The sequence below is a fragment of the Sminthopsis crassicaudata genome, chromosome 4, assembly GCF_048593235.1.
Source record: "Sminthopsis crassicaudata isolate SCR6 chromosome 4, ASM4859323v1, whole genome shotgun sequence".
NCBI classification, from domain to species: domain Eukaryota; kingdom Metazoa; phylum Chordata; class Mammalia; order Dasyuromorphia; family Dasyuridae; genus Sminthopsis; species Sminthopsis crassicaudata.
The window spans coordinates 97,488,234-97,516,055 of record NC_133620.1 but is presented as its reverse complement, the minus strand read 5'-3'; the positions used below and the strand labels follow the sequence as shown (position 1 = coordinate 97,516,055).

The following is a 27,822-nucleotide window of genomic DNA, read 5'->3' as shown; positions in this document are numbered from 1 at the left end:
GGACCATGCAGCGATAATTATTTCATCATGTATGAACTAAAAGAAGTGTTCCACAACTCATCCCCCATAGAGTTTCTCTCTCTCTGTGGAAGTTGTCTAATTCATCCTCCCCATTCAACAAAAAGAGGGTAAGGTTGGATAATCAGTAGTTTGTCCAAAGATACATAGGCGGTAGATGGCCAAAGCTGCATTCAAAGACGGATCCTTCCATTCTAGAGCCAACCTTCTATCCACATCAAGCTGCCTCCCTCGGATTCAATTCACTTAACATTTATTCAGTCCTACTCTTATGCTAAGACTTTTCCACCTATTTCTTGCCGGCCCTACTGTGTACAGATCAGACACCTTAACCAAGGAACAAGCATTTATTTAGCACCTACTCTGTGCCGAACATTATGCCAGGCACCAGAAATACAACCACAAGGATGAAACCATTCCTACTCATAGCAGTTGCCTCATCTTTGAGAACAAGAAGTTTAAGAGACATGGTATGATGTCATTTGAAGTTTCATGAAATATGGTATAAGGGTTAAGGGGAGAATCTACCCTTAGCTTATTAAATGAATATATCAGTCTTTTTTGTATTCTATTTTCTTATCTGCATAATCAGAAGACTGAAGAAAACAATCTCTAAGATCCCTATCAGCTCTAAAATTCAAATTTTGACCTACCAAGAGGAAATTGATGAAAATCACATTTAGAATTTAAGAAAGGGATTAGAACTTCCCAACAGGTAGGTCTGTTAGTTACCATAACTCAAATGTGAGAGCTAAAATGGGATGAAGAAAACCAGCATTTATTAAGCTACTTTTGTGTGCCAGGCACTATGCTGAGGACTTTACAAATGTTACCGCATTCGATCCTCACAACAACCCGGGGAGATACATGCTCTTATCTCCATTTTATAGTTAAAGAAACTGCAGCAGACAGAAGCTAAGGGACTTGTCCAGCTAAGTAAGTGCCTGAGGTTAGATTCAAACTCAGATCCTCGTGACTTTAGAACTAGTACTGCCCCATCTAGCTGCCCTCTTAGCTTCCTTTTCATGGCAAAGTCTATTTAGCATTTCATACTATTTAGCAAGGATAAAATGAATCTTTCTCCACCCCTACACCAGTTCATCTATGTAGCTGATGCTTGGGGAAGGAGCTTTTGATTTGGTCAACAGACCTGGATTCAAATTCTTGTTCTGCCACTGAGAGATCTTTGATAATTCATTTTCCCTTCAATTTTTTTCTTTTTTAAAATTAGGAAATTAGAAATAAAGATCTAACATCATCACCAACTTTAGACTGTCCATGAATTTTAATAGGACTAGAATATTCTCTTCTGTACCCTGCCCTGTTCCTCACCACCACCACTTTTGGTAAAGAGCTGTTATTTGTTCATCTAAATGGACTGAAACAAAGAAGGGTTCTATTCTCCAAGTCTGATACCTCCACAGCCTAAGCAAGGGCAGAGAAGACATGCAGTTTTAATCCTGTGTCCCCTTTCTCTCCCAGATTCCAAGGGCTCCTGCTAAATTCCAGGCACTGCCTTGGAATCTGTCATCTCTTTTGGAGAGAATGCCACTCGAGGATCCAGCCGGGAGCCAGCTGAGATAATGTGTCCTGAAGTTTCGAGTCAACATGGACCAGCCAGGAAAAAAGCTCAGGAAAAGCCAGTTTCCCTGAACACTAAAGGACTAACATCATTTGGAAAAAGCATCCCAACTATCCCGAGTCCCTAAGAGTGAAGTCTTGGCCTTTCCATTCCTGATTTTCTTACAGAGAAGGACCATCTTGCCCCTGCCCACTGAGCTAATCTGGATTCTTTGGAAGAGGTAAAGAGGGAGAAGAGGTGGAAGGCCAGAAACATATTCCATATGTTCCCTCGATGACTACTAGAAGCCTAGAATGGGAGACCAGCAAGCCAACGAGTTTCTTGCTTTGAACCTGGGACCTCTGAAAGATCCCAAAGCCTACAACTCTCAGGCTAGAGAAGTTGGGGAGGAAGGAGCTTTCCTAATCCCTCCCAAAATGAGTGGGAGGCAATGGATAGATTTACTCCTCCCTGGAAATCGGCTCTGATCCTCTTCTCCATTGTCCAAGTCCTAGGAACTGCCCATCATGGACATCTCAGTTCCACTGACCTTTCAAAAGCCCTGGGGACCAAGGCAAGCTGGGAACAGGAGGGAGCATCTCTTTTTATCAGAGGATGAGAGATCTAAAGCTCAAAGATCATCTAATCCAGTCCCCTCATTTTATAGGAAACTGAAGCCCATCAGTCATTAAATGATTTACTAGGTAAGTTTCAGAAGTTGAATTTGAATCCACTTCTTCTGACTCCAATTCAAGTCTTCTTTCCACCATGCCATGACATTTATTCTACTAGCTACTTCCCCTGTCGTCCAAGAGGAACCATAGAGGAAACTCAGACCCACACCCCAATGTCAGGGTTACCCAAACCTTAGCCAAAATCTTTTTCTTGCAATACCTTAGACTTTCCCAATTTTATCTGCTCTAGAACGAGAGTGATGGAGCTCTCTGAAGAGGAGAAGAGGGTGCTTTCCCCAGATGTAGAGTAGGGAATAGACATTTGGCCATTCACCCCAATAACATCCTGGCCCCATTACAGATGAAACCAATCTTTTCCCTTTCTATATTTACCACTAGCAACCAGAGCCAAAGTCAGGGAGGGTTGGGACAAGACCCTTCTCCTCTTCAGGTTGTAGTGTCTTACACAGCTGGACTAGTAACTCACCCCCTAGAGAATTCTCCTTCACATCTCCCTCTTCCCCAAGTTATCTCACCCCAACTCAGACGCTAAAAATGGGTCTCTGGTTTTCCACCTCATTGTCTGCCCACAAATTAGTGTCTCTGAAGAGGCCTCCCCCAGGGGACACAACTTCAGAGAGGCCCTTGGGAGGAAAGAGAAGGCGGGGTCTGAGGACCCCCTATCAAAAAAAAACAAGGACTGAGTATGCGCCTTCAACACCAAGGCCCCTGTCCCCCTATATCAATCCTGGGTTAGCTGCACAAAATCTGTCTCCTTATCCTGAACAATTGAACAGATTACCTTACCCTTCACTCATCAGACGCACATCCTGTTTAAGACAAGCAGCCTTGCCCTGACTTACCCTGTCTCTCTTCCCCTCAAACCTTGTACTCAGGAAATAAAAATAGTGGCTTAGTGTCTATTCATGCTCCTCCAGACGGGAGTCCTGAGTCCTGCTGGCAGTTACCGCAGTGCTGCTCTCCCTGATACCCTCTTCCCATCCTGCTTTCCCTCTCTGTGGGAACCAAAGTCCAGAGAAACGCGAGGCTTCCCCACACTCCTCCAGGTAGTAAGTTAGCAGGGATGGGAACAGCCCTGGACCAGTGCTTTTTCCCTCACCCTGCACTATCTGGAGAGGGGGTTCTTGGGATCCAGGTGACCAAGGGCCGGGACTCCAATCTTAGCCAGCAGGAAAAATCACAGAGCAAGGACACCTTGTTTTTGTAGCTCCTGCTCTGCCGGTCTGGGGGAGCCACCTGGGTGGGGACACACATCGGAATCTCTCTCAACGGAGGAGAGTTCTGTCCGTGCGCAGCAATTGGCTCAGAGGAAGGGATGGACCAGTGAGGATGCACCCCTAGGACAAAGGGCACGTCAGGCAGGGGGCACTGGGAGCAAGCGGCTGCCTGGCACTGCCCCCAGCGCAGAGTGGCGCAGCCAAGGGAGAAAGGAAGGAAACGGGAGCCCAGTACTCACAGGTACGCTGTCAGAGGGTTCAGGTTCCCAGGCACCGCGGAAAGTCCCAGCTCCGAGCAGTCTACGGACAGCATGATGCCGTCTTCCTCGCAGTGGCACGGCGCCGGGCAGGCAGGCGCTGCCCCCGACTGGGGGGCCCCGCCGTGGCACACGACCACGTAGAGCCACACGGCCCAGAGCGGGGCCAGGGTGGGCATCTTGGCGCCCGGCAGGTTGAAGGGCACCTGGCGGGCACGGCAGGCAAAGCTCCCTCGCCCTTTCCCTGTCCCGAGCCCAGCCGGCCTCCGGACCCCGGGCGGTCTCCCTGTGGGCGCAGCGGGTGCAGCCCGGGCTCGGCTCGGCTCGGCGACAGCGGCGGCTGCTCGGAGGGCGCAGCGCGTGGGGACGGCGCAGTCAGAGAGGGGCAGGCATTGTTGAGTGATCTTAGTTCTGGAGTTTCACGGGCTGGGCTTGCCAAGGGAGGGAGACGGGCGGAGGAGGAGTCAGGAAAGTTTCTACGCTCTGGCTCGCTCCCCTCTCCCTCCTTCCTTCCGAGCTGGCAGGAATTTCATTCAAGAAAAAAAAAAAAAAAAAAAAAAAAAGCCAAGAAAGAAAACCAAGAGAAACACAGAAAGCGCCGAGGCTGAGGGACCTGCACTTGTTGGGAAACAGTCCTGCAGGGACGGGAGGGGCGGCCGGCGGAGGGGCGAGGGCGCGGCGAGGGGGCCGTTGGGCACCGGGGGACGGGATGTCAGCGTTCGAGCTGGAAAAGGTCACCCCGACTTGGGGCGAATGGCATCCCTCTATGAGCCTAAGGACCGACTGTGTCTTAGCTCACGTCCAGATCGTCTCCTGTCCCCAGCACGGGGTTCTCAGCACACAGTAGGTCTGGGCAGAGAAAGACTGCCTGCCCTCGGTCCGAATGAAGTCCAATTCACCGAAGCGCAAACAAACCCAGAGACTTAGTGAGGGTCACACAGGTGAAAGCCAGAACTGGAACCTCAGACTGCAATTCGCCGAATCGGAAAAGGGAGTTCTCCTGAAACCCTGGGGATGGGGAAGCCTGAAAGAGTCACTCTGCTCCTAATCCTTTGTAACGTAGGTGATTTGGGAAGGAGATTTTTGCACACAAAAATATAGATTTTTCTACAATAAAAAAAGAAATGGGAGAAAAAAAACATCGAATTGGAAAAGGGAGTTCTACTGAAACCCTGGGGATGGGGAGGCATGAAAGAGGTCGCTTTGCTTCTAATCCTTTTTAATCCTTTGTAAAGTAGGTGGTTTGGGAAGGAGATTTTTGTACATAAAAAATATATGGATTTTTCTACAATTAAAAAAAAGAGAGAAATGGAAAAAAGTGAATGAGTTGGCCTAGATGATCCCTTTGGTCCTTTCCACTTTTAGCATTCTAAATTTGTGGCAGATGCTACAGTCTTCACAGGAGCTGTAGCTGGCCAAGAACAGAACCCCCCTCGTAAAGCAGAAACCCTTGAAGCCAAATACTGGATTTAGATCCAGAAGTAATTCAATCCTTTCCCTTTACAGATGAGAAAATTGAAATTCAGATTGGGGAAGCAACTTCTCACAAGTGACACAGGAAATGGCAGAGAGGATTTGAACCCAGAACTTCACTTTTTATAACTTGGTGCCTTTCCTCCCAGCTCCAAAAGAAACAGTGGTAGAATAATAGGTCATCCTTGTTCAGTTCAGTTATTTTACAGATGAGAAAACTGAGGCCCAGAAAGGTTAAGTGACAAGATAACATGGGTAGATAGCAGAGTTTAAATTTGAACTCAGGTCCTCTGATTCCAAATCTAGGGCTCTAGTTTCCCCAGGCATTGCCTCCATGATGTCATTTTAATCTTCTCCCAAAACAAAGGGCAACCACCACTGCCAGTATGATGTAGCTTTTCGAATCATTTACCTATGCCCTTCTCCAGTCCTCCAAGAAATGGAAGTTGTCACTTCTGGAATAACTTCACATCACCCCTCTCCCACCTTCCACACAACCTTCCCCAGGGGAGGGAAGAAAGAAAATGAAAATTTATCATGCACATATTGCTGCCTCTATTCAACGGTATCCAACTCTTCCTGACCCTCTCTTTTGGAGTTTTCTTGGCAAAGATACTGGAGTAGTTTGTCATTTCCTTCTCCAACTCGTTTTACATATGAGGAAACTGAGGCAAACAGATTAAAGTGACCTTTTGGAGTCACACAGCTAGTAAGTGTCTGAGGACAGATTTGAATTCAGGACGATGAGTCTTCCGACTCCCAGGTCTGGCACTCTATCCACTGTACTCCCTAGTACCTACTATGTGCTTAAAGACACAGAGATTCCACTTCCTTGCTTCCTGACAATCCTGTGTTGGAAAAAGGTTAGAGAAAAGTTAAGTCAGTTAGCTCTGATAGATGAGTTGAGTTAAATTCAAAAAAACCAAAAAACAAACAAACAAAAAAAGCTGGTTGTGCTCCACCTAGGGGCTCAGGTCTTCCCCTACAACTTGGTTTGAACAATTATGGAATCTCTACTTTTTGCAGAGAGTGCTTGTCCGATTTCTGTAAGGGACAAAGAGAGGGCTTCTTCTCAGTTCAATCACAGACAGCTTTTCAATCTCCTCCTTTTCAGGGGCTATGTGACCCTCTGAGACCCAGCTGATGGAGATGAAGAGGAAAAAGAGATTAGTGGATGTTCTAATTTTCCAATACAGTCCCCAGGCTCATCCTCAATACTGAGGGGGAGGGGAGCCCCGGGGAGAAGGCTTAAATTCCAACACAATCAGGAGTAGAGTGAACAAATACTATCTTTTACATTACCCATGCTGGAACTCAGCCTTTCTCTCTCACCAACTTCCTTTGTTCCCCATCCCCTGGGAAATGGAAGATCCCGATTCCTCCCTCTTCCCACATCTCTGGGACACTATCCTCCAGCTCACCCCACCCCCATCTTCCCCATCACTCTGTGCCGTCATTCATTCTACTTCCCCAAGGGAAAGAAGGAAATTAGCATTTATTAAGTGCCAGATGTTGCACTAAGTTGTTGACCCTCACAACAACCCTTGGAAGTAGGGGCCATGACTATTCCTGTTTTACAGCTGAGGAACCTGAGACAGACAGAGATTAGCTGACATCCAAGGTTAAACGGCTGAATTTGAACTCTGGTCTTCCTTTCTTAAGACCCAATGTTGTCTCCACTGCTCCCCTGACTTCCAGGTAAAAGGGAGACTAGGTAAGAGGAATATCTAAGAGATCTTAGAGCTAGAAGAGATCTTAGAAGTTATAGATCTCATTTTATAGACAAGAAAACTGAAGCACTGAGAGTCATTCAATTAATAAAAGTCTGAGGTAGGATTTGAATCCCAGATCTTCACGATACCAAATTCAATACTCCATATACCATATTGCCTTTTGAATACTATCTGACCCAGACTCCTGATTTCAGCCCAGAACTCCAGAAGAGAAAGAATTGGAAAGCATAACCAAGATGGAACTGGGAAGCGAGAAACTGACCCTGTATCCCCAGGGAGATGTATAGACCTTCACTGGATGGAAAAGTTCTGTTTATTATGGGATTACCCTCACTACCCCCAGATTCTTAGTCAATTATATGAAAACTATGGGACTTCAATATAACTATTGACTTCAAATATTCTAATTACTCAGTTCCTTAATCTAATTTCCCATGACCCTCTCTCCCATCCCACCTCAGCAACACACAGAGATAGCTACATGACTAGTATATTCCTTCACCCCACCTCAGCCATATACAAAGATAATCACATTCTTGATCTTGCTGTCACCCACAAATGCACCACCTCCATGTTCAAGAATTCCAAAACTTCCTTATCTGATCATAATCTACTAACTTTCCATCTCTCTCTCTCTCTTTCTCCCCCCCTTCTCCCCCCCTCTCTCTCTCTTTCTCTCTTTCTTTCTCTTTCTCTCTCTTCTCTCTCTCTCTCCCCCCCCTCTCCCCCCCCCCTCTCTCTTCCCCTCTCTGCCTTCCCATCTCAAACCCTACTCTTCGTCTGTACCATGACTTTCAATCCCTCAATCCCTCAGTTCACTTTCAGGCTATTATTGGCACATTAGTAATTTTCTTCTCTTTTCCCCACCTTGACTCCCTGGTGAACCAGTTCAACACTACAGTGTCCTTTTCTGTTGAATCCCTGGCCCCCTTATCTTATCTTTTTTTTGTGCTCTGCCAGACATCAGCCTTAGATATTCCCATCATCCATTGTCTTCCCTTCTATACAAATTCTGGAAAAAAGATGGTAAAAATCACGCAGCCCCTCTAACTGAGTCCATCATGAATTTACATTGTACAACCTCAACTGGGTCCTCACTGTTGCTTCATAATCTTCCTACGTCTCCCTTAGCAACCCACCATCCTAGTGCTTCCAAACCTTTTCATCCCTCCTCAAACTTCCCATGACCCCCTTTCCCTCTCTCTCTCAGTCGAAAACCTTGAGTCATATTTAACAGAAAGAATTGAGGTCATTCACCATAAGCTCCCTCTTCTCTTCACTTCTTCATCCCATATCACTAAGATGTCTTCTATCAATTTCCTCCTTCTCACAAGAAGAGATTGCCCTATTCCTTCTTGAGGCTAATCCATCTATGTGCACAAAGGATCCCATTTCATCCCTTTCATGCTTTCTCACTTATCTTCCATTTCTCCCTGTCTGTGGCTCCTCTCCTACTGCTTACAAACATGTCTGTGTTTCCCTCATCCTCAGAGAATCCTTGTTTCATCCTATCTCTGCTATCTCTTTTGCTCTTTAGGGTCGAAGTCTGAGAAGGCTGTGGACAAAAGGTGCTTTCACTTTGTCTTTTTATTCTCTTCATAACGTCCTATAACCCAGCTTCCAAATTTATTATTCCACTGAAACTGTCTTCTCTAAAATTACCATTGATCTCCTAATTGCCAAGTCCAATGATCTTTTCTCAATCTTCATCCCTCTTGACTTCTCTGTGGCCTGTGACACTTATTCACCCTCTGCATCTTAATATTCCTTTCTTTCCAGGTTTTTGGGACACCTCTATGTCCTAGTTTTTCTCCTATCTCACTGCTTCTTTTCAGTGTCTTTTGCTGGATCCTCATCCAGATCATGTTAGCTAACCACAAGTGTTACACAGGGCTTTGTCCTAAGCTATTCTTCTATACCGCTTCGATGGCTGATAATTTTCAACTCTACCTATCCAGTCCTAAACTCTCCACTGACCTCACACCTCCAACTGCTTTTCAAACATCTCAAAATGGATGTCTAGTAGGCATCTTAAATTCAACATGTCCAAAATCTATCTCTTTCTCCCTAAACCCTGTCTCCTTCCAAACTTCCCTATAACCACTGAAGATACCACCAGTCTCTAAGGCTAACAATTTAACTGTCATCCAGGACTCTCCACTCTCTCACGTCCATATCCAGTCTGGGTTGCTGAGAAATATTGATTTCACTTTGCAACATCTCTCAAACATATCTCCTTCTCTCCTTTGATACTGATACTCTCTTTGGTACAGGCCCTCAGTCCCTCATGCCTAGATTACTGCAATTGCATGCTAGTGGGACTGCATACCTAATCCATCCCCCATTCAGTCACCAAAGTCATTTTCCTAAAGTACAGATCTGACCATGTCACCTCTCCCCACACAATAAATTCCAGTGGTTCTTTTTCACCTCCAAGATCAAATACAAAATTCTCTCTTTGGCATTCAAATTCTTTATAACTTAACCCTGTCACTTCTACCTTTCCATTCTATTTATTACATCCAGCCATCTCCAGTTGTCCAGATCTATATCTTGCCATTGGACTCAGATGGCTCTGGAGGGGAAAGTGAGGCAGGTAACCTTTCACAGCCCTCCTTCACTTAAATCCAAGCCAAGTATATCATGACCCTCTTCAAGAATGAAGAACAAACAACAATGAACACAGAAACCTGTTCTACCTACTTTTCTGTACATACTTTTCAATGTGGTGATACTAGCTGCTCCAAGAATAAGATACCCCATCTATCCACTCAATGCATTTTCTCTGGGAGTGTTCCTGCCTTGAATCCTCTTTTTCCTCAAGTCTGCCTCCTGGCTTCCTTGCCTGGTCTTTTACAGGAATTTCCTCCCCACCCCTCTTAATTTTGTACCTTCTTTCTGTGCAAATTAGTTTCTCTCAACCTGCATATAGCCTGCTTTGTATATATTTGCTTGTGTCTCCCCATTAGATTGTAAGCTCCTTAAGAGCAGGAACTGTCTTTGGCTCTTTCTGTATCCTCAGCATTTAGCACAGTGCTCAGCAATTAGTAGATGCTTAATAAATGTTTATTTTTTGACTAATTTCAATGTCCTGTCTAAAAGTTGTATGGATTTTCTCCCCTTATTCAATCTTCCTACCAATATCCCAGAGCAGGCAGACTGAGTCCATGGGCTCACAATCACGAATCTTTGAAGGAGTCCTATGTCCTTTCCCTTGATCCCCATCCCCAGATCCTCTATCTCATGTTAGAATCTCTACCCACCTCTAGCAGGCTGAGAAATGGGAAACCCATTTTCCCTGTCTCTTTGCTGGGCTTTCTGGTTGGATTAATGCCCTGGGAAACCTTTCAAGCTCTCGTAATCTGTGATTCTCTAATGTCCTTTCTTCTCAAGGTCTTTACTTCCAGCCAGTCCAACTACTGAGTGCCCAGAACTGTTTTGAGAGTTACAGGTGGTCCCAAAGCAATATAAGGGCTGGACCCTGCCCTCAAGAAGCTCACAGGCCATAAGACATAGATTTCCATACCCTCTTTTCCTTAATTATCAAATCAATCCTTCTAGTCCTGGAAAGTACATTAGCTCCCATCTCCCTCTGACTTTGCAATCCAAAACATTTGTCCCTGGTTACACTCCCCCACCTAGGTCACCATCTTATTTAATTGTAAACTTCTTGAGACAAAGATTGCTCTATTTTCCTTGTATTCATATCCCCAGCACTTAGCACAGTGCTTGGAACAGGGTAAATGATTAATAGATTTATTTCTATTCATTCTTTCAATTAGACATCCAGAGCCAGCTTATCCATGGTATGCCAGAGATTGAAACCTTTCACTATACACTTCCGTGTGGGGTCCTTTCCTGGTGTTTTTCTGGTATCAGATCTTCCAGACCCCATTGTGGAAACAGACAGATTTACTCAAATGCAACCATGTCCTAGACTTTCCCTTTCTCCTCCTTCCAGTTTCCTTTCTTTTTTCTCTTTTGCCTCAGTTTCCAATTCCTCTCCTTACCAATCTCTTTTCTCTTAGGCTCCCATTGCCTTGGCCAGTTTAGCCTCATCTCCATCCTCCCATGGGAGCACCAAGCTTCTTCCTCCAAACCTTGTACCATAACACAAGACATTTCCCCTTTTTACCTAGGCTCTCCTAGCAGGGAATCTAGATGAGTGATTACAGCTGTGGGCAGTCCCCAATGTTGTGGGCAGGTAGATTAGAAACATCACATTGTCTCTGCCCTGGTTACATCTGTGGAGGGCATCCACAAGGAGGGCATCCCACTGGGATACGGCTAGCCTAAAGGAAACACTGAGGACTAAGAAACAGGGGTCTGAGATCTTGGGGAAATGGGCCAAATAAATTCAGGAAGCTAACAGCAGAGTCTGGGAATACAGGGGACTGAGACCAAAGGATGGGTGGAATGGAGGTGTAGGGTGAGATAGGGAAAGAGAAAAGGAAAGGGAAAAGGTGCAACTTTTCCACAGAATAAATGGGGATCAAAGGGGATGGGCATTCAACAAAGGGTAAATTACCAAGCACTTAGAGAAAAGTGGGTAGTTCAGGCATGTAGACATCTCCAAGGGTGTGCCTGCCAGAGTCAGCTCAAACTAGCTTCTGAGGACCGATTGTCAAATTGTCAGAAATCCACTTCAAATAAGGGTTTTATTTATTGTATTGTTAATTGTCAAACACATAGCTTGTAGGTGGAGTGAGGTGCAAACCAGATTAAACCATAATTGGAAAATATTTAACTTAGAGAGAACTTAGACAAAGTTAATTTTCATTTTCTAAGTTAATCGGCAGCTTTTGGGGATCCTTGAACCATATAGTTCAGTACTCTCATTTCTGAGTGTGATACTACTGGTCTAGACTTAATAATAATGGTAATAATACAGAATGCATTTTTAAAATGTGTTCTGCTTTTTTCTGAGAGATGTTGAACAAGCACTTACCAACACACTCCTGAACCTACCTGTAACCTCAGAAAAAGAACTTTATTTGGAGCTAAACCCAGCAGGACCACTTATTATTTAGACAAACTGTTTCCCTTCTTTGAGCCTCAGGCTCCCTACCTATAAAAAATGAGAGGACCTGTGTCAAATTTAAATGGAGCTGGATCTCTGTGGACTACATATTGACTTAGAAAACCACAAATTAACATTATCTATCTTATATTGCATGGGTAGTTAGTTTGACACAGTATCAAGAAGACTCATCCTAATGAGTTCAAATCCAATCTCAGATATTTACCAGCTGTATGATCTTGGACATGTTCCTTAATCCTGTTTACCTCAGTTTCCTCACCTGTAAAATGAGCTGGAGAAGAAAATGGCAAACCATTCTAATATCTTTTTCAAGAAAACTCCAAATTGGGTCACCAAAAGTAACATATGACTGAAATGACCTTGTCTTTTTAATTATTTCATTAAAACATTTCTCAACTACCTCTTAAATATGGCTCAGATTTCACTAAAGAATTTTGTAAGTGGAAAGTTTGATGATATTTCTGGCCTAAATGATCTCTAGGGTCTCTTCCAGGTCTATAACTTATTTTCCTATTAATGACTGGGAGATTAAAGCACTAGGACTGTAGGAAGTTGGGAGAAAGTAGGAGATAAGGTGATTGGGTGCTAAGGTAATTAATAGGGAACTGGGAAGGGAATAACAATTCATTCAGTGACTGCTACATACATGGAACTAAGTGCTTAAAAAGAAAAAAAATCATTTGAACTTCACAAGAATTCTGTGAGATAGATGCTATTATTGTCCCCATTTTATAGTTGAGCACACTATATGGAAACAATGACCTTTACTATGTAATATAATGTAACAATTATGCAATAATGTAACAATAATATTGTAAATTATACTGAGCACTCAGTAGTTGTAATATTGTAAAAAATATATATAATAAAAATACTATGTATTTTTAACACCATCATTGTTTGAATTTCTAAATCACAGATTAAACCAGTGTTTGTAACTGAAGTCAAGTAATTATTATTGAATTCTTAGATTTATCAAGGGTGTTATCATTAGTAATCATGAGTAATTGATCAAACAGAACTTGTTAAATAGAGACAGATGTCAGTGATATGTTAGATAAGTGTCATATGAAAACTGGGGACTAAGGAAAGGAGAAGGTGGGGCTAAGAGACTGGGGTCTATGAAGCCTTCTTGAGGTTCCAGAATCTGGTCCCCATCTCCTGCTCAGAAAGGACCACTATGGTAGGAGGCAGCTTCAGGAGTGCCAGTCCATCTTCTTGGCAGCTCTCTTATAGACAAACCACACAATCAAACCTGATACACTAACATTTAAATAACCAATGACTCTAATGGTATGCATAAAAATGTCAAGAGGATTTGAGGAAGGCCCCAGAATATTAAATGAAAATTCCTTTCTCCACCCCCATCCTCCACACAAGGACTTACAGGAAGTCATGGACCAGGTCCGGCAGGTATGAATAGTTTTAATCTGAATCATTTGAAGTTGACACACAAGTGGCAAAAAAAAAAAATTGGCAAATAAGTGAATGCCCATCTACTGGGGAATGGCTGAAAAAGTTATAGTATATGAATATAAGGGAATATTATTGTTCTATAAGAAAGGATGAGCAGACTGATTAAAAAAAAAAAGCCTGGAAAGACTTACATGAATTGATGTTGAGTGAATTGAGCAGAACCAAGAGAACATTGTACACAATAACAACAACATTGTGCAATGGTCAATTTTGATAGACTTGACTCTTCTCAGAAATGTGGTGATCCAAGATAATTCCAATAGACCTGGAATGGAAAATGCCATTCACATCCACAAAGAGAACTATGAAGTCTGAATGTGTATCAAAGCATAGTATTTTTTGCTTTTGTTTTGTTTGCTGCTTCTTTCTCATGTTTTTTTTTTCCTTTGGGTCCGATTTTTCTTACACAACATGGCAAATATGGAAATATGGGGTTTTTGATTGGTTTTTAAAGTTTTTTATTTTCAAAATATATACATGAATAATTTTGAGCATTCACCCTTGCAAAACGTTGTGTTCCAAATTTTCCCTCCTTTTCCCCTACCCTCTCCCCTAAATGGCAAGTGATACAATATAGATTAAATATGTGCAATGCTTCTATACATATTTCCATAAATATCTTGCTGCACAAGAAAAATCAGATCAAAAGGGAAAAATGAGAAAGAAAACAAAATGTAAGCAAACAAAAAAAAGTGAAAATGCTATGTTGTGATCCATACTCAATTCCCATAGTCCTCTCTCTGGCTGTAGATGACTCTTTTCATCACAAGATCATTGGAACTGGCCTGAATCTTCTTATTATTGAAGAGAGCCACATCCATCAGAATTGATCACTATATAAAAATTTGCAACATTGCTATTGCCATGTACAATGATCTCCTGGTTCAGCTCATTTCACTCAGCATCAGTTCCTTTAATTCTCTCCAGTCCTTTCTGAAATCAGCCTGCTCATCATTTCTTATAGAACAATAATATGCTATTCCATTCATATACTATATCTTATTCAGCCATTCTCCAATTGATGGGCATCCATCCAGTTTCCAGTTTCTGGCCACCACAAAGAGGGCTGCCACAAACATTCTTGCACATACAGGCCCTTTTCCTTCTTTAAGATCTCTTTGGGATATAAGCCCAGTAGTAACACTGCTGGGTCAAAGGGTATGCATAATTCCACATTGCTCTCCAGAATGATTGGATCCGTTCACAACTATTGCACACAACAATGCATCAGTGTCCCAGTTTTTCCACATCCCCTTCAACATTTGTCATTACCTTTTCTTGTCATCCTAGGCAATCTGAGAGATGTGTAGTATATCTCAGAGCTATCTTAATTTGCATGGACATATGTTTAAAGGGATTGTACTGTATAATCTATATCAGATTATTTACTATATTGGGGAGAGGAAGCTATGAGAGAAAGGGAGAAAAAAATTGGAACACAAAATCTTGCAAAAATGAATGTTGAAAACTATCATTACATGTTTTTGGAAAAAATAAATACCATTGAGGGAAAAAAATAAGTCAATACACATAGCTTTGAAATTTGACTATTTAAATATTAAATCATACTTGTCTCATAGAAGGCCATATTTTTTTTTTGTTATTGCTGTACACCTGCAAGTAGCCACTCATTCTTTCTTGTAGCAGCTCCATTTGGAATCTGATTTCCCCAGCCTCTAGCAGCTCCCTCCTCTTCCCCTTCACTTTGAGATAAGAATGAAGCAAAAAGGACCTTTCCTATTCTCTTTTCACTGGGCCAGCCCATGGCTCTGACCCTTTTTCTAGCCCCCGCAGGAGCTGAGAGGGGAAGGGAGGAGGAGATGACAGAACACGCCCAGCCTTCGTTTTGGACCATTTATGTTTATTTCCAGAAGCCCACAACAATTTCATAGTTTGGGGAATGTACATTGGGGGGAACCAGGCCCCTCTACCACGCTGACCACGCCAAGTCCAATCTGAATCCAAAGCAGAGGGGCTCCGAGACTCTCTGACTCCTGGGCAGCTGTTCCCTCCCCTTAGGCTAGCTCATGGGTCAGGGCACTGCCCACACAACCATAGAGGTAAATGTACTGATCCTAGAGAGAAAGGGGAAGGGGAAGAGGCTGAGCAGGAGCAGTCTCTGGGCCGTAAAACCCAGAGCCAGGGGAACAATTCAACTATCAGCTTCTTGATTTGTAAAATGAGGATTTCTAAAATCCCTTTCTCAATTTCCGCCTCCTGAGGGGTCTTCCCCGGGCGCCAGAAGTGCTTTCCAGAAGCAGAAGAGGAGCAGAGGCAATCGGCAACGCCCCCTGGTGCCCACATTGAGCAGCTCTTGCCCGAACCTCTGCCCTCCCCCACGTCCGGGGATGGGTCCCCCCTCCCATCTCTCACCAGCGACGGCGTCATGGAGCCACAGGCCTGCGCCAACTGCAGGACCACCCCAAAGACGTCCAACGAGCCCTGGGATCCTGCCTGCTCCAGGAGCCGCTCCATGGCCAAGAGCATCCCCAGCTGGACCATTCCTGAGCTGCAGTGGGGGTGGGGAAGGGAGCCCTCAATGGGAGCACGCTTCTCCCCTGAGAGTCAGCTCTGGCTCAACATCCCTATGAGGCAGGTGAGAGTCATGGCTCCCAGGACAGTGCTTAGTGAGGACTTAACGAGCACGCGTTGGTTAATGGGTAAGAAGGGGACACTGGATACTTGGGACCCATTTAAGAGATGAGCACAATTGAGGGACTTGGTCCCGGGTCAGGGAGATCAGGATACAAATCTAACCTCTCCCTCCCGAGCCCTCTCCATCGCCTCGTTTCTCTTTGGTACCTGGAGTAAACCAGCAGCGTGGCCGGCTTCTTGCCCCCAGCCTGTGAGCAGCACTGGTCCACAGTGCTCAGGAAGGACAACAAGGTCTGGCCCGGAGGCTCCTGCCCACATTCCCAGCATGGGAACCGGAGCAGATCCACCGGGAGCTTCTTCTCCTTCTTCTCCTGGAGACCCAAGGGAAGGGTGGGAGGCAGAGGGGGGTGGACCACCAGAGGCCTCTCCTCCCTCCTTGCTTCCCTCTGTGGGCGAGCAACTGTTGGACCCGGACCTGGGCTGCTTCCTCCCCTGCCCCCAGGCTGACCCTCACCCCATCCTCCCTGTCCCAGCACTTACATGTGTGATATTCAAATGAAGGCAAGACCATCCTGCCATGTTGCTCTCAGCTACCCAGTGGACAGCCAGTGACTCAGTGCAGATGGGCTGCTCCGACACTGGCCACCACCCCTGGGTAAGGAGTGCCATCTCAGTGCCCACTCGTGGCCGCTCCCCTGCCAGCTTCCTCCTGCTCTCCCCCCCAGCCCCTTACCTCATTCTGAGTTTCCAGGGGGCACAAGGAGACCACCACACAGGCCTCATACTCCCACACCAGCTGCCAGAACTCTTCCGCCTTCACAGGACCTGCCAGTGCTACCTGGTCTCTGCCAGAGGGCCCCCCCTGTGGGAGAACTCGCCTGAGGCCATGTCCCCCGAAACTGCCAATCCCATACCAAGGTACCTCCAACAACCCACCCCCAATCACAAACCCTGACAATGTCAGCAACAGGTGCAAGGAGGGAGGGGAGAGGAAAGGGGGCAGGGGGCAAGGAATGAGGGAAGTCCCAGGGGGCAACATCTCACTGGAAAGAGCCAGGCCTGAGCAGAGTGGATGGGACTCTGCTCCACAGGAGAAAACTTCACTTTCCAGCGCTCATCTGTGAAGCAGGAGGAGAGGGGAACGGTTGGGAGGCTGAAGGGGCAGCTCCCCTCCAGGTCTCCCCACGCTCACTGAGGCAGGGGAACGCAACCAAACTAAGCAGGTGTGACTTCAGAGAGAGACAAGTCCTGGGACCTGATGTCTTGCCATCCGATGACCAAGTGCGGCTAACAAGAACAGACTTTTGCAAAAAAATTCTGGAAGCTGCGCTAACACTCTAGTTTGCAAAACTGAGCCCCTTCCCAACAGCCGGGAAAATAGTGACTGAAGTAGTCAGAATTACACACCAGAAGCTGGCTATCCTTCCTAAACTAACGGATGGCAAATCCTAAACACACACCCCAAAAGGTCTTTGAGATCCCACCACTTGTTGTGTCCGACTCTTCATGATCTTATCAGGGGTTTTCTTGGCAAAGATACCAGAGTAGTTGGTCATTTCCTTCTCCAGCAGATTAAGGGGCTTGCTCAGGGTCATAGGGATAGTAAATATCTGAACCTTGAACTCAGGTTTTCCTGATTCCAGGCCTGGCACTCTATCCACTGAGCCATCTAGCGACCTCAATCCCACTCCACAAACTGCCCTAAAACTGGAGCATCTTGACAAATAAAACTGCAATCCACAAACTCCTGGACAACATGATTGCACAAAAACTTAGAATAACATTTTTAATAAAGATTTGCATACTTAATTCATCTAATCTCCCATTGACAGGGGATGAAAAGCTCTCAAACAGAAATCTGGCTGAAGTCAAAAGTGAGAGAGGAATTAAGGACATATCAATCCAGTAGTGCTGCCCCTACTAGACTTGCCTCAGAGATGTTTTCCATGAGTCCCAGAAGACGAATATTCCTAAACTTAGTCAATAACAAAAAACAATCATTTTCCCCATCCTCCACAAAGTCATCAAACACAAAACAGTAAAATATCTATCTGTCCCAGAATTACTACATCAAATATAAAAAACAATAGAGATAAGTGACATTTATAGAATGATTTCAAATTTGCAAAGAGCTTTAGTTAAATTATCCCCTTTGAACTTCACAACATCTCTGTGAAGTAGTGTTTACTGTAGTATTACTGACTCCATTTTACAGATGAGGCTTAGAAAGGGCATATCAGTGCATTCCTGTAATCCCTACTATTAGGGGAGGATGAAGTTGATGGACTGCTTGAGATACATTGTGCTAAATCACCTGGATATCAGCGTGAAGTGTGACATCAGAACAAGGAGTCAAATAGGAAGAGGGAACCAACAGATGATTTGAGGAGGGGCAAATCACCAGAGGTTGGAAATTAGGATGTGAAAGTTTCCAGGCTGATCAGCTTAAGGAGCAAGCCTGTTATACTTCCTGACAGAGAAGGAAGGAAAAAAAGAGGGAAGGAAGGAAAAGAGGAAAGGAGAGAGGGAAGGAAGGGAGACAAGGAAGGAAAGAAATAAGGAAGGAAGGAAGGAAGGAAGAAAGGAAGGAAAGAAGGAAGGAAGGAAGGAAGGAAGGAAGGAAGGAAGGAAGAAAGGAAGGAAGGAAGGAAGGAAGGAAGGAAGGAAGGAAGGAAGGAAGGAAGGAAGGAAGGAAGGAAGGAAGGAAGGAAGGGAGAGAGGAAGGAAGGAAGGAAGGGAGAGAGGGAGGAAGGAAGGAAGGGAGAGAGGGAGGAAGGAAGGAAGGAGGGAGGGAGGGAGTTAGAGTCAAGGTAAAAGAAGCTAATCACCAGTAGATTGGCTATTAAGTGATGAACATTTTTGGCCAAAATAATTCATGTCCCTAAACAAGGTTGTTATGTGCATTAGTAGGAAAAAATACGCACATAGATGAAATCCCAGGCCTTATGCTGAGAGGATCCAATAAGATAATGTATGTAAAGTAGTTTATGAAGTTTAAAGAGCTGCATAAGGGAGAGGTGTTATCATTAAGAAAATCTTGCAGCTGGTGACTCAGTGGATAAAGTCAGAAGACCTGAGTTCAAATATGGCCTTAGACACTTACTAGCTATGGGACCCTGGGAAAGCCACCTAATACTGCTTATCTCCCTTTCATCATCTAAAAATGAGCTTGAGAAGAAAATGGCAAACCACTCTCATATTTCTGCCAAGAAAGCCCCAAATGGGGTCATGGGGAATCAAATGTGACTTAAACAATTCAATAACAAAAAATCTGTCTGCCTCTGGCTCCAGAGGTTTGCTCTCAGCCAACCTAGCTGGAGCATCCTGCTTAGTCAGTGTGGGAAGGCAGACTGGCCCTTCACTTAAGTAAAGATCGGCTATTTCATCTTTAGCTAGGCTCACAGAGGTAGAAAGACTCTTAAATCAACCCTAGTACAATGTCTTCATTCCACAGATGAAGAAACCGTAAAGAAATGACTCTGACCCAAGTCTGTTGCCTGCCAACCCAGTGGAGTACAATGCCTACCACAGCCATTTCAGGGGGTTCAGCCCCCCCTTTTTTAGCCCTTTCATTTCTTTGGGTCTGATTCCTTCCCCAGTTGAAATAACAAACTGCCTTTTTGCAAGGGAGGATCAAAATTACCCACCCAGTAACACCTGGCATCTCCCACCAAATTCCTGCTGCTGGGTGGCAAGGGGTGTGAATGGTCCCCTCTTGGCTGGTAACAGGAACAGTTCCCACCCTGCAATCAGAGGTGGGTTACCCTTTTTCTGTCCCTCTGACTTACAGGGCAGGATCTGGGAGATGGCACTGCCCAGCTGGTGTAGGGAAGAATTATCCTGGTCCTTGATGGCCTCCAGAAGGAGCTAGGGAGAAAGGCAATGTGCACAGGTTCATGTCACCAGTGGGGCCACACCATCAAAGTGGATGGACAGTAAAAGAGATGATCTTGGGCAATGGCACCAGAATTTGGGGGCAAGGGATATCCAGATCTCACTTCATATTCCTTGAGGAAGCCAGCATTGGAGTGGGCCAATCTCTTGGCATGATGCTGGGAGAAGTTCTTCACAACGATAGGCCGGGAGCTGGAAGGAGAGGGGAACACTCTAAGATGCCAGCTGGGCAACTTCATATGTGCCAGGGCCCCCCTCTCAGACTAAGGGCCCTAAGAGAGGGAGAAGGGTCAGGACTTACACAAAGGACTCAGCTGGCTCCTCCAGAATCTTGTCCAGCAGACAGCTGTGCAAAAAGATGTACTGGATCTGGTGAGAAGAAGCAGGAGACAGGAGAGTCTAACCTCGTGCCTTCTCAGTGGGACAATTAGTAGGCTTGGGGGGAGGAGAACCCCATTTTCATGAGGGATTTAGGGATCATCTATGGAAATACCAGAATGGCAGAGCCAGAAAACTAGAAACGTGCTATTCTGTGGAATGAGTCTGTAATTAAATAACGCAGGTTCAAATTCTACTTGAGATGATTACTTCTTATATGACTCTGGGCAATCATATAATCTCTCTGGGCCTTGGGGACTAGATTCCTTCTGAGACCCTCCCAACCTATGTCTCTGATCCTGTGAATGCCTTACACAGCCACAAAGCTGGTGATCCAGGGTAGGATTACAATGTGGAGTTCTGACTCCTGGGCTCTATGTACTGGGGATTATAGGGAGCCTTTATATAACCAGGCCTAACCCATGCCAGACACACTGGGGAAAAATTAGGGAAACTTCCTGACAGAGAAGTGATAGACTCAAGGTTCAAATTAAGATTTTTTTTTTTGGATACAACCCACATGGGAATTTATTTTGCTTGACTATTCATATTTGTTATAGGGTTTTCTTCTTTTTTCAAGGATGGAGAAATAAGAAAAAGATAAAATAGATTTATGCTAATTTGAAAAAAATTTAATTTTTTTTGATGTTAAAGAATCATAAAATAAATCATAAAATAAGATAATTATGCCTACCTTAAGTCTGCCCTCAGGCCCTCCACCCCACCAGCCGTTTGCCCTCCTGCTCTCCCCTCCATTCTTTCCCCATCCTCCCCATGGCTCCTTCCCTCAGCAGCCCTGATGCTCACCGGGGTCTGGATCATGAGGGGCCGGTACAGCCGCAGGGCATACACTGTGTAGAACACATCCACCACCTGTTCCTCTTGTAGCTCTTGTAGGAGCCGAACCAGGGCCACAAAGGTGCCAGTTCGGCCCACACCAGCACTGAGGGGAGTCCCAGGTGAGCAGAGTCCCAGCCCCATTTAGGGCCCCAGGCCAGATAATGGGGCCCGACCAATCATTTCCCTTAATTGGTCTGGCCTAGTCTGACTCAACAGGAAGTGAGGGGGCAAAGAGGGCAAATAGGAAAAGGGGCTTTGGGAGGAGAAGAATGAGGTCAGGATAAGGGCTTATGCTTATCCAGCTTTGGGCAGCCCCCTCCCATAAATACATAAACCACAGCACCCAGCATGGCGCCCAACATAGAACAGGAGAAAGAAATCTGTGGAATGATTAGCAGGGTGGGGATGAGGGGCAGAAAGAGGGAGGATGCTACATTAAAGGCTGAGTTCTAGAGGAAATGGGGTGGAAAAAGAGATGGTGCTGGAGTCTTAGGGATCCTGATAAGGAAAGGGATTGGGAAAATATCATGGTGAGGAATGGGAGAGGAGGAGAATGTGGGGGAGCAAGGAGACTGATCTAGGCAAAGGACCAGAATTAATCTCTCCGGAGGTATCTCAACAGCCCCCAGCATTCCCCCTCCCCTAGGCCTCCAACCCATTAGAACCAGGGCCTCTTCTTCCATTACTCACCTGCAGTGCACCAAGGTAGGAGATATGCTGGGGGCAGCCTGTACTCGCTCCTGGACCAACTCTGCAAAGGCCACCAAGGAACTGGGGGCCTCAGGGACACCGTGGTCTGGCCAAGCTGTGAACTGCAGCTGCTGGACCCAGCGTTCCTGGTTCTGGGGGCCCTGGGCAGGAGGGAGGATCATGGTGGAGAGGAAAGCTATTTTTCCTACTGCTCCACAGGGAAGGACTGAAACTTGGGACTCGGTCTGGGTTGGAAGCTTACGTGGGCTAGAGACAGTCTTGGGCCATTCCCCTAAACTTGGGAAGCCTTCAGCCTCTGCCTGTCTCTGCCCTTAAAGATAGAATACGAGGGCAGAAGTATTGGTGAGGGTACATGAGTATCTCCTTACATCCCTTCTAAATACTGATCATCCAAGCTGGAACATACAGGGTGAGGATGGACCTTGTGGGGGGATGCAAAGCAGATGGACGTCAAGGCACAATATAGGAAGGACAGTCATGGATACTTCTCCATGTGACATTTGCATACATACATGACAGAAAATTCTGTTCTTTGGGAGTTTTTTTTTTAATTTTGTTTAACATGTATTATTACACTGAGGTCTCAGAGTCTCCAGAATACAGTAATCCATAGTAAGCACAGTTTGCAAATTTATCCAAGTCCAAAGAAATGTCTTCTCTCAGCCATGGTTTTTAAATTTCACCTTTTCCAAGAAAATTCCCTAATTCCATTCAATTTCATTCGCCTTCGTTATCCTACCTCTGGGATCCTAGGGAGCCTCACACAATCCTGCTCTGGGGGACACTCACGTGTAGCACCTGGAATTCCCTTCTTGTCCAGTCTTCTTCTTTATCCTCTACCAGGAGGCGAATGGTGATCTCTCCATAGGTGACTGGGGTGGAATCTAATGGCCAGTAATGCTCACATAACACCTAGGGATCAAAGGAGACATGGAGGAAGAATGTAGCAAGGACAGCATAAGAACTTCTCACCTATCACCCAACCTCCAATCCCATGAATCTCTATCACTCTAGCCCAAAAGGACTAGCTTCCACCCCTTTATCCATGCTGTGCCTTCTTCCTAGAATGTCTCTCCTCATCTCTTCTCCATCGGTCAAACATCTATGACCAAAAGATGATGGATTCCAGTCCTAGAAAACCAAATAGCCCATTCCCATGATTTTACTGATGAGGAAATGGAGGTGAGTTTAAGTAAGCTGACCATACAGTCACACAACTAATGATCTCCTAACTGTCAAATTCAGCAGCCTCTTCTAAATTTTCATCCTTCTTGATCTCTTGGTAGCCTTCAACAGCAGGCATCCTCTTGTTAATATTCTCTCCTCCCTGGGTTTTCATGATACTGATGTCTTCTGTTACTCCTTCTACCTACCCAGTTGTTCCTTCTCTGTTCATTTGTTGGATCTTTATCTAAGTCAAGACTTTAATTTTGTGTACAAGGGTTCATCCTGGCCATCCTTTCCATTCCCTCTACACTATACTGATTAGTGATATCATTAAACTCCATGGACTGAACAATCATTTCTGTATAGATGATTCTCACCCAGATCTACATACAAGACCCTAACTTCTCTCTGCTCCACACTTATATTGTCAACTACCTATGAGATATCTCAGACTTAACATGTTCAAAACAGGATTTAGTTTAAAAAAAAAACTCCCAACTTATGAGGAAGGAACAACCATCTTCCCACTTAGTCAGACTCACAAACTTGGGTATCATCCTCAACTCCCCACTTATATTCATCCAAGATATCCAATCTTTTGCCAAATCTTGCATTTCTACTTTCACAACATTTCTCCTACATCCCCCTGTCTCTCTTCCAACACTGCACCACCCCTCATCAACTCCCTCCCAGACTATCACAATACCTGCAAGTCTCTCCTTGTCTCCATTCAGCTGTCAAAATGATTTCCTTAAAGTACACTTCTGACCATGCTATTTATTCCCCTACTCAAACACCAAAGGTTTTCTATTACCTCTAAGATCAAATATAAAATCCTGCTTGGCTTTTAAAGTCCTTCATAAATGGAAGTCTCAGAGTCTCCAGAATACAGTAATCCACAGTAAGCACAATTTTCAAACCTAAGTCCAAAGAAATGTCTTCTCTCAGCTGTGATTTTTAAATTTCACCTTTTCCAGGAAAATTCCCTAATTCCATTCAATTTCATTCATTTAGTTATCCTACCTCTGGGATCCTAGGGAGCCTCACCCACAATCCTGCTCTGGGGGACACTCACGTGTAGCACCTGGAATTCCCTTCTTATCCAGTCTTATTGATCCTCTACCAAGAGGTCCTTTCTTATTTTCCCAGTCTTCCCTCCATGTACAATTCACTGCCCTATTTGCCAGTCCCCAACCATGACAGTTCATCTTCCTCCTCTCTTCTTTGTTAATGGTTGTCTCCCATATTTGAAATGCTCACTCTCTCTCTCTGTTCTGCTTACTGACTTCCCTGGCTTCCTTCAAGACTCAGATCAAATCCCACCTCCGGCAGAAGACTTTCCCCCGTTCCCACTGCTTGGTGCCTTCCATTTACATTGGGTAGATCTTGCCCATTCAAGTTTTTTCATGTTGTTTACCCCATTAGAACCCTACTCTTGGGAGCAGGGACCAGAGTTTAGCCTAGTACCTAGAATATAATATAAACTTAATAAACATCTGTGGTCTTAACTGACTAGGATTCAAATTCAGATCCTTTAACTCCTTATTAAAGGCTTTTCTCACTTGAGAAATCTTACTCATCCATGGCGGTCCAGAAGCTATTCCTTATAAGGACTGGTTAAAAGAAGTGGGATGTGAAGAGTGAAGACTTGAGGACTGAAGGCATGAAAGCTAGCTTCTGTACAGTATTGATTGACTGAGAGGCAAGAGAAGTGGGCTCTACCATTGACCACCTGGGTGATCTTAGAAAAGCCATCTCACATCCCTAGTCCTCAGTTTATTCCATTACAGTGGTGGAGGGAAGGAGGAAAGTCAATGGCTTCTAAGGCCACCTCTGACTTTGACCTTCTAGGATTCTCAGAATAAATCAGGCTATTCCCACAGCCACTCTATCTATATTTTCTCTAATCCTTCTTTCTTACCTGATTTATTTCTCCTGTCTGTCTCCTCTGCCCTTTTTGTGCCCAGTGATGGAAATGATGGGAACAAGTAAGAAGGGGACAGAGACCATCCGTCTCGAAATGACAATCTCTAGGACCTACTTTGAGCTTTAGGGAAGAACTTGTTCCTCTTTGAGCCTCAGTCCTCCTACTCAATGAAATGGGGAGACTTGCCCTTCCACCCCAAACTATAGGACTTCCATCCACTAACATGATAGATATAGCTCAGGCTTCCTGAAAAAGTATCTGCACTGACACCTAGTGGTGATTTCAGGCACTTGCAAGGTATGTCTACTCACCCTCCCATTCTCCATGCCAACGGTCAACATGACAATTGTGTGAACCTGCTGCTCCCAGACCAGCCTCCAGAAATCTTTCAGGGTCTTCTTCATCGGACCCTGAGTGGCAATGAACTCTTGTGACCGGCTGTAGCCCTGAGGGGAGAGGACAGGATCCTATGGGCACAGACACTAGGTACCGATACCATCCTCAGGGGGTACCCTCTCATAAACAGCACCTGGAGATCCCCATGTGGAGCCCCCAGTAACATGTGTGAATATGGGAGGTGTGAAGGTACAGATATGTGTGACCATATACACACATACACAAACATATACGTACACACCCACAGGACTCAAACCTGGAGAGAAGATTTGGGGGAACCTTTTTTTTTTTTAACCTAAGTGCCCCCGTACATACATATCTTTATACCCCAATGGGAGATAATCTCTTCATTAGTGATAGGGTAATAGCAAGGAGAGGAGAATCCAGAGATAGTCAGAGCACAGATATATGGCACTAGGACACATGCACAAAGAATACAAGCGAACATATGAATGTGCCACATGGATAAAAACTGAACAGACTGCCAAACACATAGCACACAAATGCCCAGGAGCTGAGAAGTCTATCTCCACAGAGACAAGCCAAGAGGGGCTGCTGGGATGAACACCCTTCACAGACAGACGGCACAGGGATGGACAGATGGCACTCACCGGGATGAAGTTGGCATTGATGTAGTCCGAATGGGGCTCATCGTCCAGTGGAGTCAGTCTCACTCGAGAATGATCATCTAAAGGGGCAAACATTTAATACCATCTTCTTCACCATCCCTGCTTCAGACCCATCCCAACCTTGGGGCCCCTTCTAATGCCTGCCGGTACTCACAGGGTAGCACGTGTGGGTAGCGATTCTTGATGGCATTGGCAGGATGCTCTGCCTCCAGTTTGGGCTGCTCCTTGCCAACTTCCTTTAGTTCCTACAGATAACAAGTGGTCAAGGAGCTGAACCAGGTTTCACCTTACCTCATCCTTCAGAAGAGAGGTTGTGGGGAAGAGGAAGAGGTGACCCTGTTCTCTCAACTGGACTCTGTGAGCTGCCACAAGGCTCTGAGCAGAGCAGGAGCCTTACCTCAAACTCCTGGAAGAAAGCATGATGGGAATTGGCTATCTTATCCTCATAGCTCTGTTGGAAGTTTTGTATAAGAATTGGACGACGGATGTTCCTGAGGACAGAGGCAATCAGTCAGTCAACCAGATGAACACCCTAAAAGGGCCTGGATACTAGGGGAAGATTAGAATCCTAAGGAAGGAAAACAACTTTGTTCTTGTTAGTTAAGGCCCACCCAATTTTATGGGGAAGGGGGAAAGGAAAGGAGAAAAGAAGGGAAAAAGGAAGGAAGGAAGGAAGGAAGGAAGGAAGGAAGGAAGGAAGGAAGGAAGGAAGGAAGGAAGGAAGGAAGGAAGGAAGGAAGGAAGGAAGGAAGGAAGGAAGGAAGGAAGGAAGGAAGGAAGGAAGGAAGGAAGGAAGAGAAGAGAAGGGAGGGAGGGAGGGAAGGAGGAAGTTAGGACAGAGGGAGAGAGGGAGAGAGGATGGAGGGGAAGGGAGGGAGGGAGGAAGGGGGGAGGAAGGAGGAAAGGAAGGAAGAAGGAAGGGAAAAGGGAGAGAGGAAAGAAGGAAAGAAAGAAGGAAGAGAGGGAGGAAGGATGGATGGATTTATTAAGTACCTATCATATTCCAGGAACTATGCTAAGCACTTTTAAAATATATCTCATTTGGGGCAGCGAGGTGGTGCAGTATATGGAGCACCATCCCTGAAGTCAGGAGGACCTATGTTCAAATCTGCTCCTAGACACGTAACACTTCCCTAACTGTGTGACCCTGGGCAACAACAAGATTATATAATGATCAAACCTGATGGACATGGCTCTTTTCAACAATGGGTTGATTCAGGCCAATTCCAATAGACTTGTGATAGAAAGAGCTATTTGCATCCAGAGAGAGGACTATGGAGATTGAAATGTGGATCACAACATAGTTTGTTCACCCTTGTTGCTTTCTTGCTTTTTGTTTTTGTTCTCAAATTTTTCCCTTTTTGATCTGAATTTTCTTGTGCAGCATGTTAAATGTAGAAATATATGAAGAATTGCATGTGTTTAATATATATCAGATTATTGTCTAAGGAAGGAGATGAGGGAAGGGAGGGAGAAAAATTTGGAATACAAGAATTTACAAAGGTGAATGCTGAAAACTATTTTGCATATGTTTTGAAAATAAAGGCTATTATATCAAATATATCTCATTAAATCCCATTTAGCATAACTGTAGATAACATAAAATATTTGGGAGTCTATCTGTCAAGACAAAACCAGGAATTATATGAACACAATTACAAAACACTTTTCACACAAATAATGGTAGACATAAACAGTTGAAAGAATATCCAGTTTTCCTGAGTAGGCTGAACTAGTGTAATAAAAATGACAATTCTACCTATATTGATCTAATTATTCAGTGCCATACCAACCAAACTGCCAAGAAATTACTT

At 44.8% G+C, this 27,822-nt stretch overlaps 2 protein-coding genes across 2 annotated transcripts in view; both read right to left on the bottom strand.

Annotated features, from left to right (window-relative positions):
- The window catches only part of LGR6 (leucine rich repeat containing G protein-coupled receptor 6), a 152,871-nt gene extending 148,707 nt beyond the window's left edge, over positions 1-4,164 (bottom strand). The window contains exon 1 of the mRNA XM_074308807.1: positions 3,731-4,164. Coding sequence (XP_074164908.1) covers positions 3,731-3,927 — 197 coding nt within the window. The 5' untranslated portion in view covers positions 3,928-4,164. The remainder of the gene's footprint in view (positions 1-3,730) is intronic.
- An 11,151-nt stretch (positions 4,165-15,315) lies between these two features.
- Positions 15,316-27,822, bottom strand: part of LOC141565575 (receptor-type tyrosine-protein phosphatase V-like) — a 41,160-nt gene continuing 28,653 nt past the window's right edge. Inside the window, exons 20-35 of the mRNA XM_074308806.1 lie at positions 26,406-26,499; positions 26,163-26,253; positions 25,991-26,067; positions 25,295-25,429; positions 22,679-22,801; positions 21,869-22,029; positions 21,146-21,281; positions 20,262-20,329; positions 20,065-20,152; positions 19,855-19,933; positions 17,111-17,184; positions 16,800-16,928; positions 16,607-16,717; positions 16,274-16,437; positions 15,845-15,980; positions 15,316-15,546 (exon numbers count right to left, since the gene is read on the bottom strand). Coding sequence (XP_074164907.1) covers positions 15,487-15,546; positions 15,845-15,980; positions 16,274-16,437; positions 16,607-16,717; positions 16,800-16,928; positions 17,111-17,184; positions 19,855-19,933; positions 20,065-20,152; positions 20,262-20,329; positions 21,146-21,281; positions 21,869-22,029; positions 22,679-22,801; positions 25,295-25,429; positions 25,991-26,067; positions 26,163-26,253; positions 26,406-26,499 — 1,726 coding nt within the window. The 3' untranslated portion in view covers positions 15,316-15,486. The remainder of the gene's footprint in view (positions 15,547-15,844; positions 15,981-16,273; positions 16,438-16,606; positions 16,718-16,799; positions 16,929-17,110; positions 17,185-19,854; positions 19,934-20,064; positions 20,153-20,261; positions 20,330-21,145; positions 21,282-21,868; positions 22,030-22,678; positions 22,802-25,294; positions 25,430-25,990; positions 26,068-26,162; positions 26,254-26,405; positions 26,500-27,822) is intronic.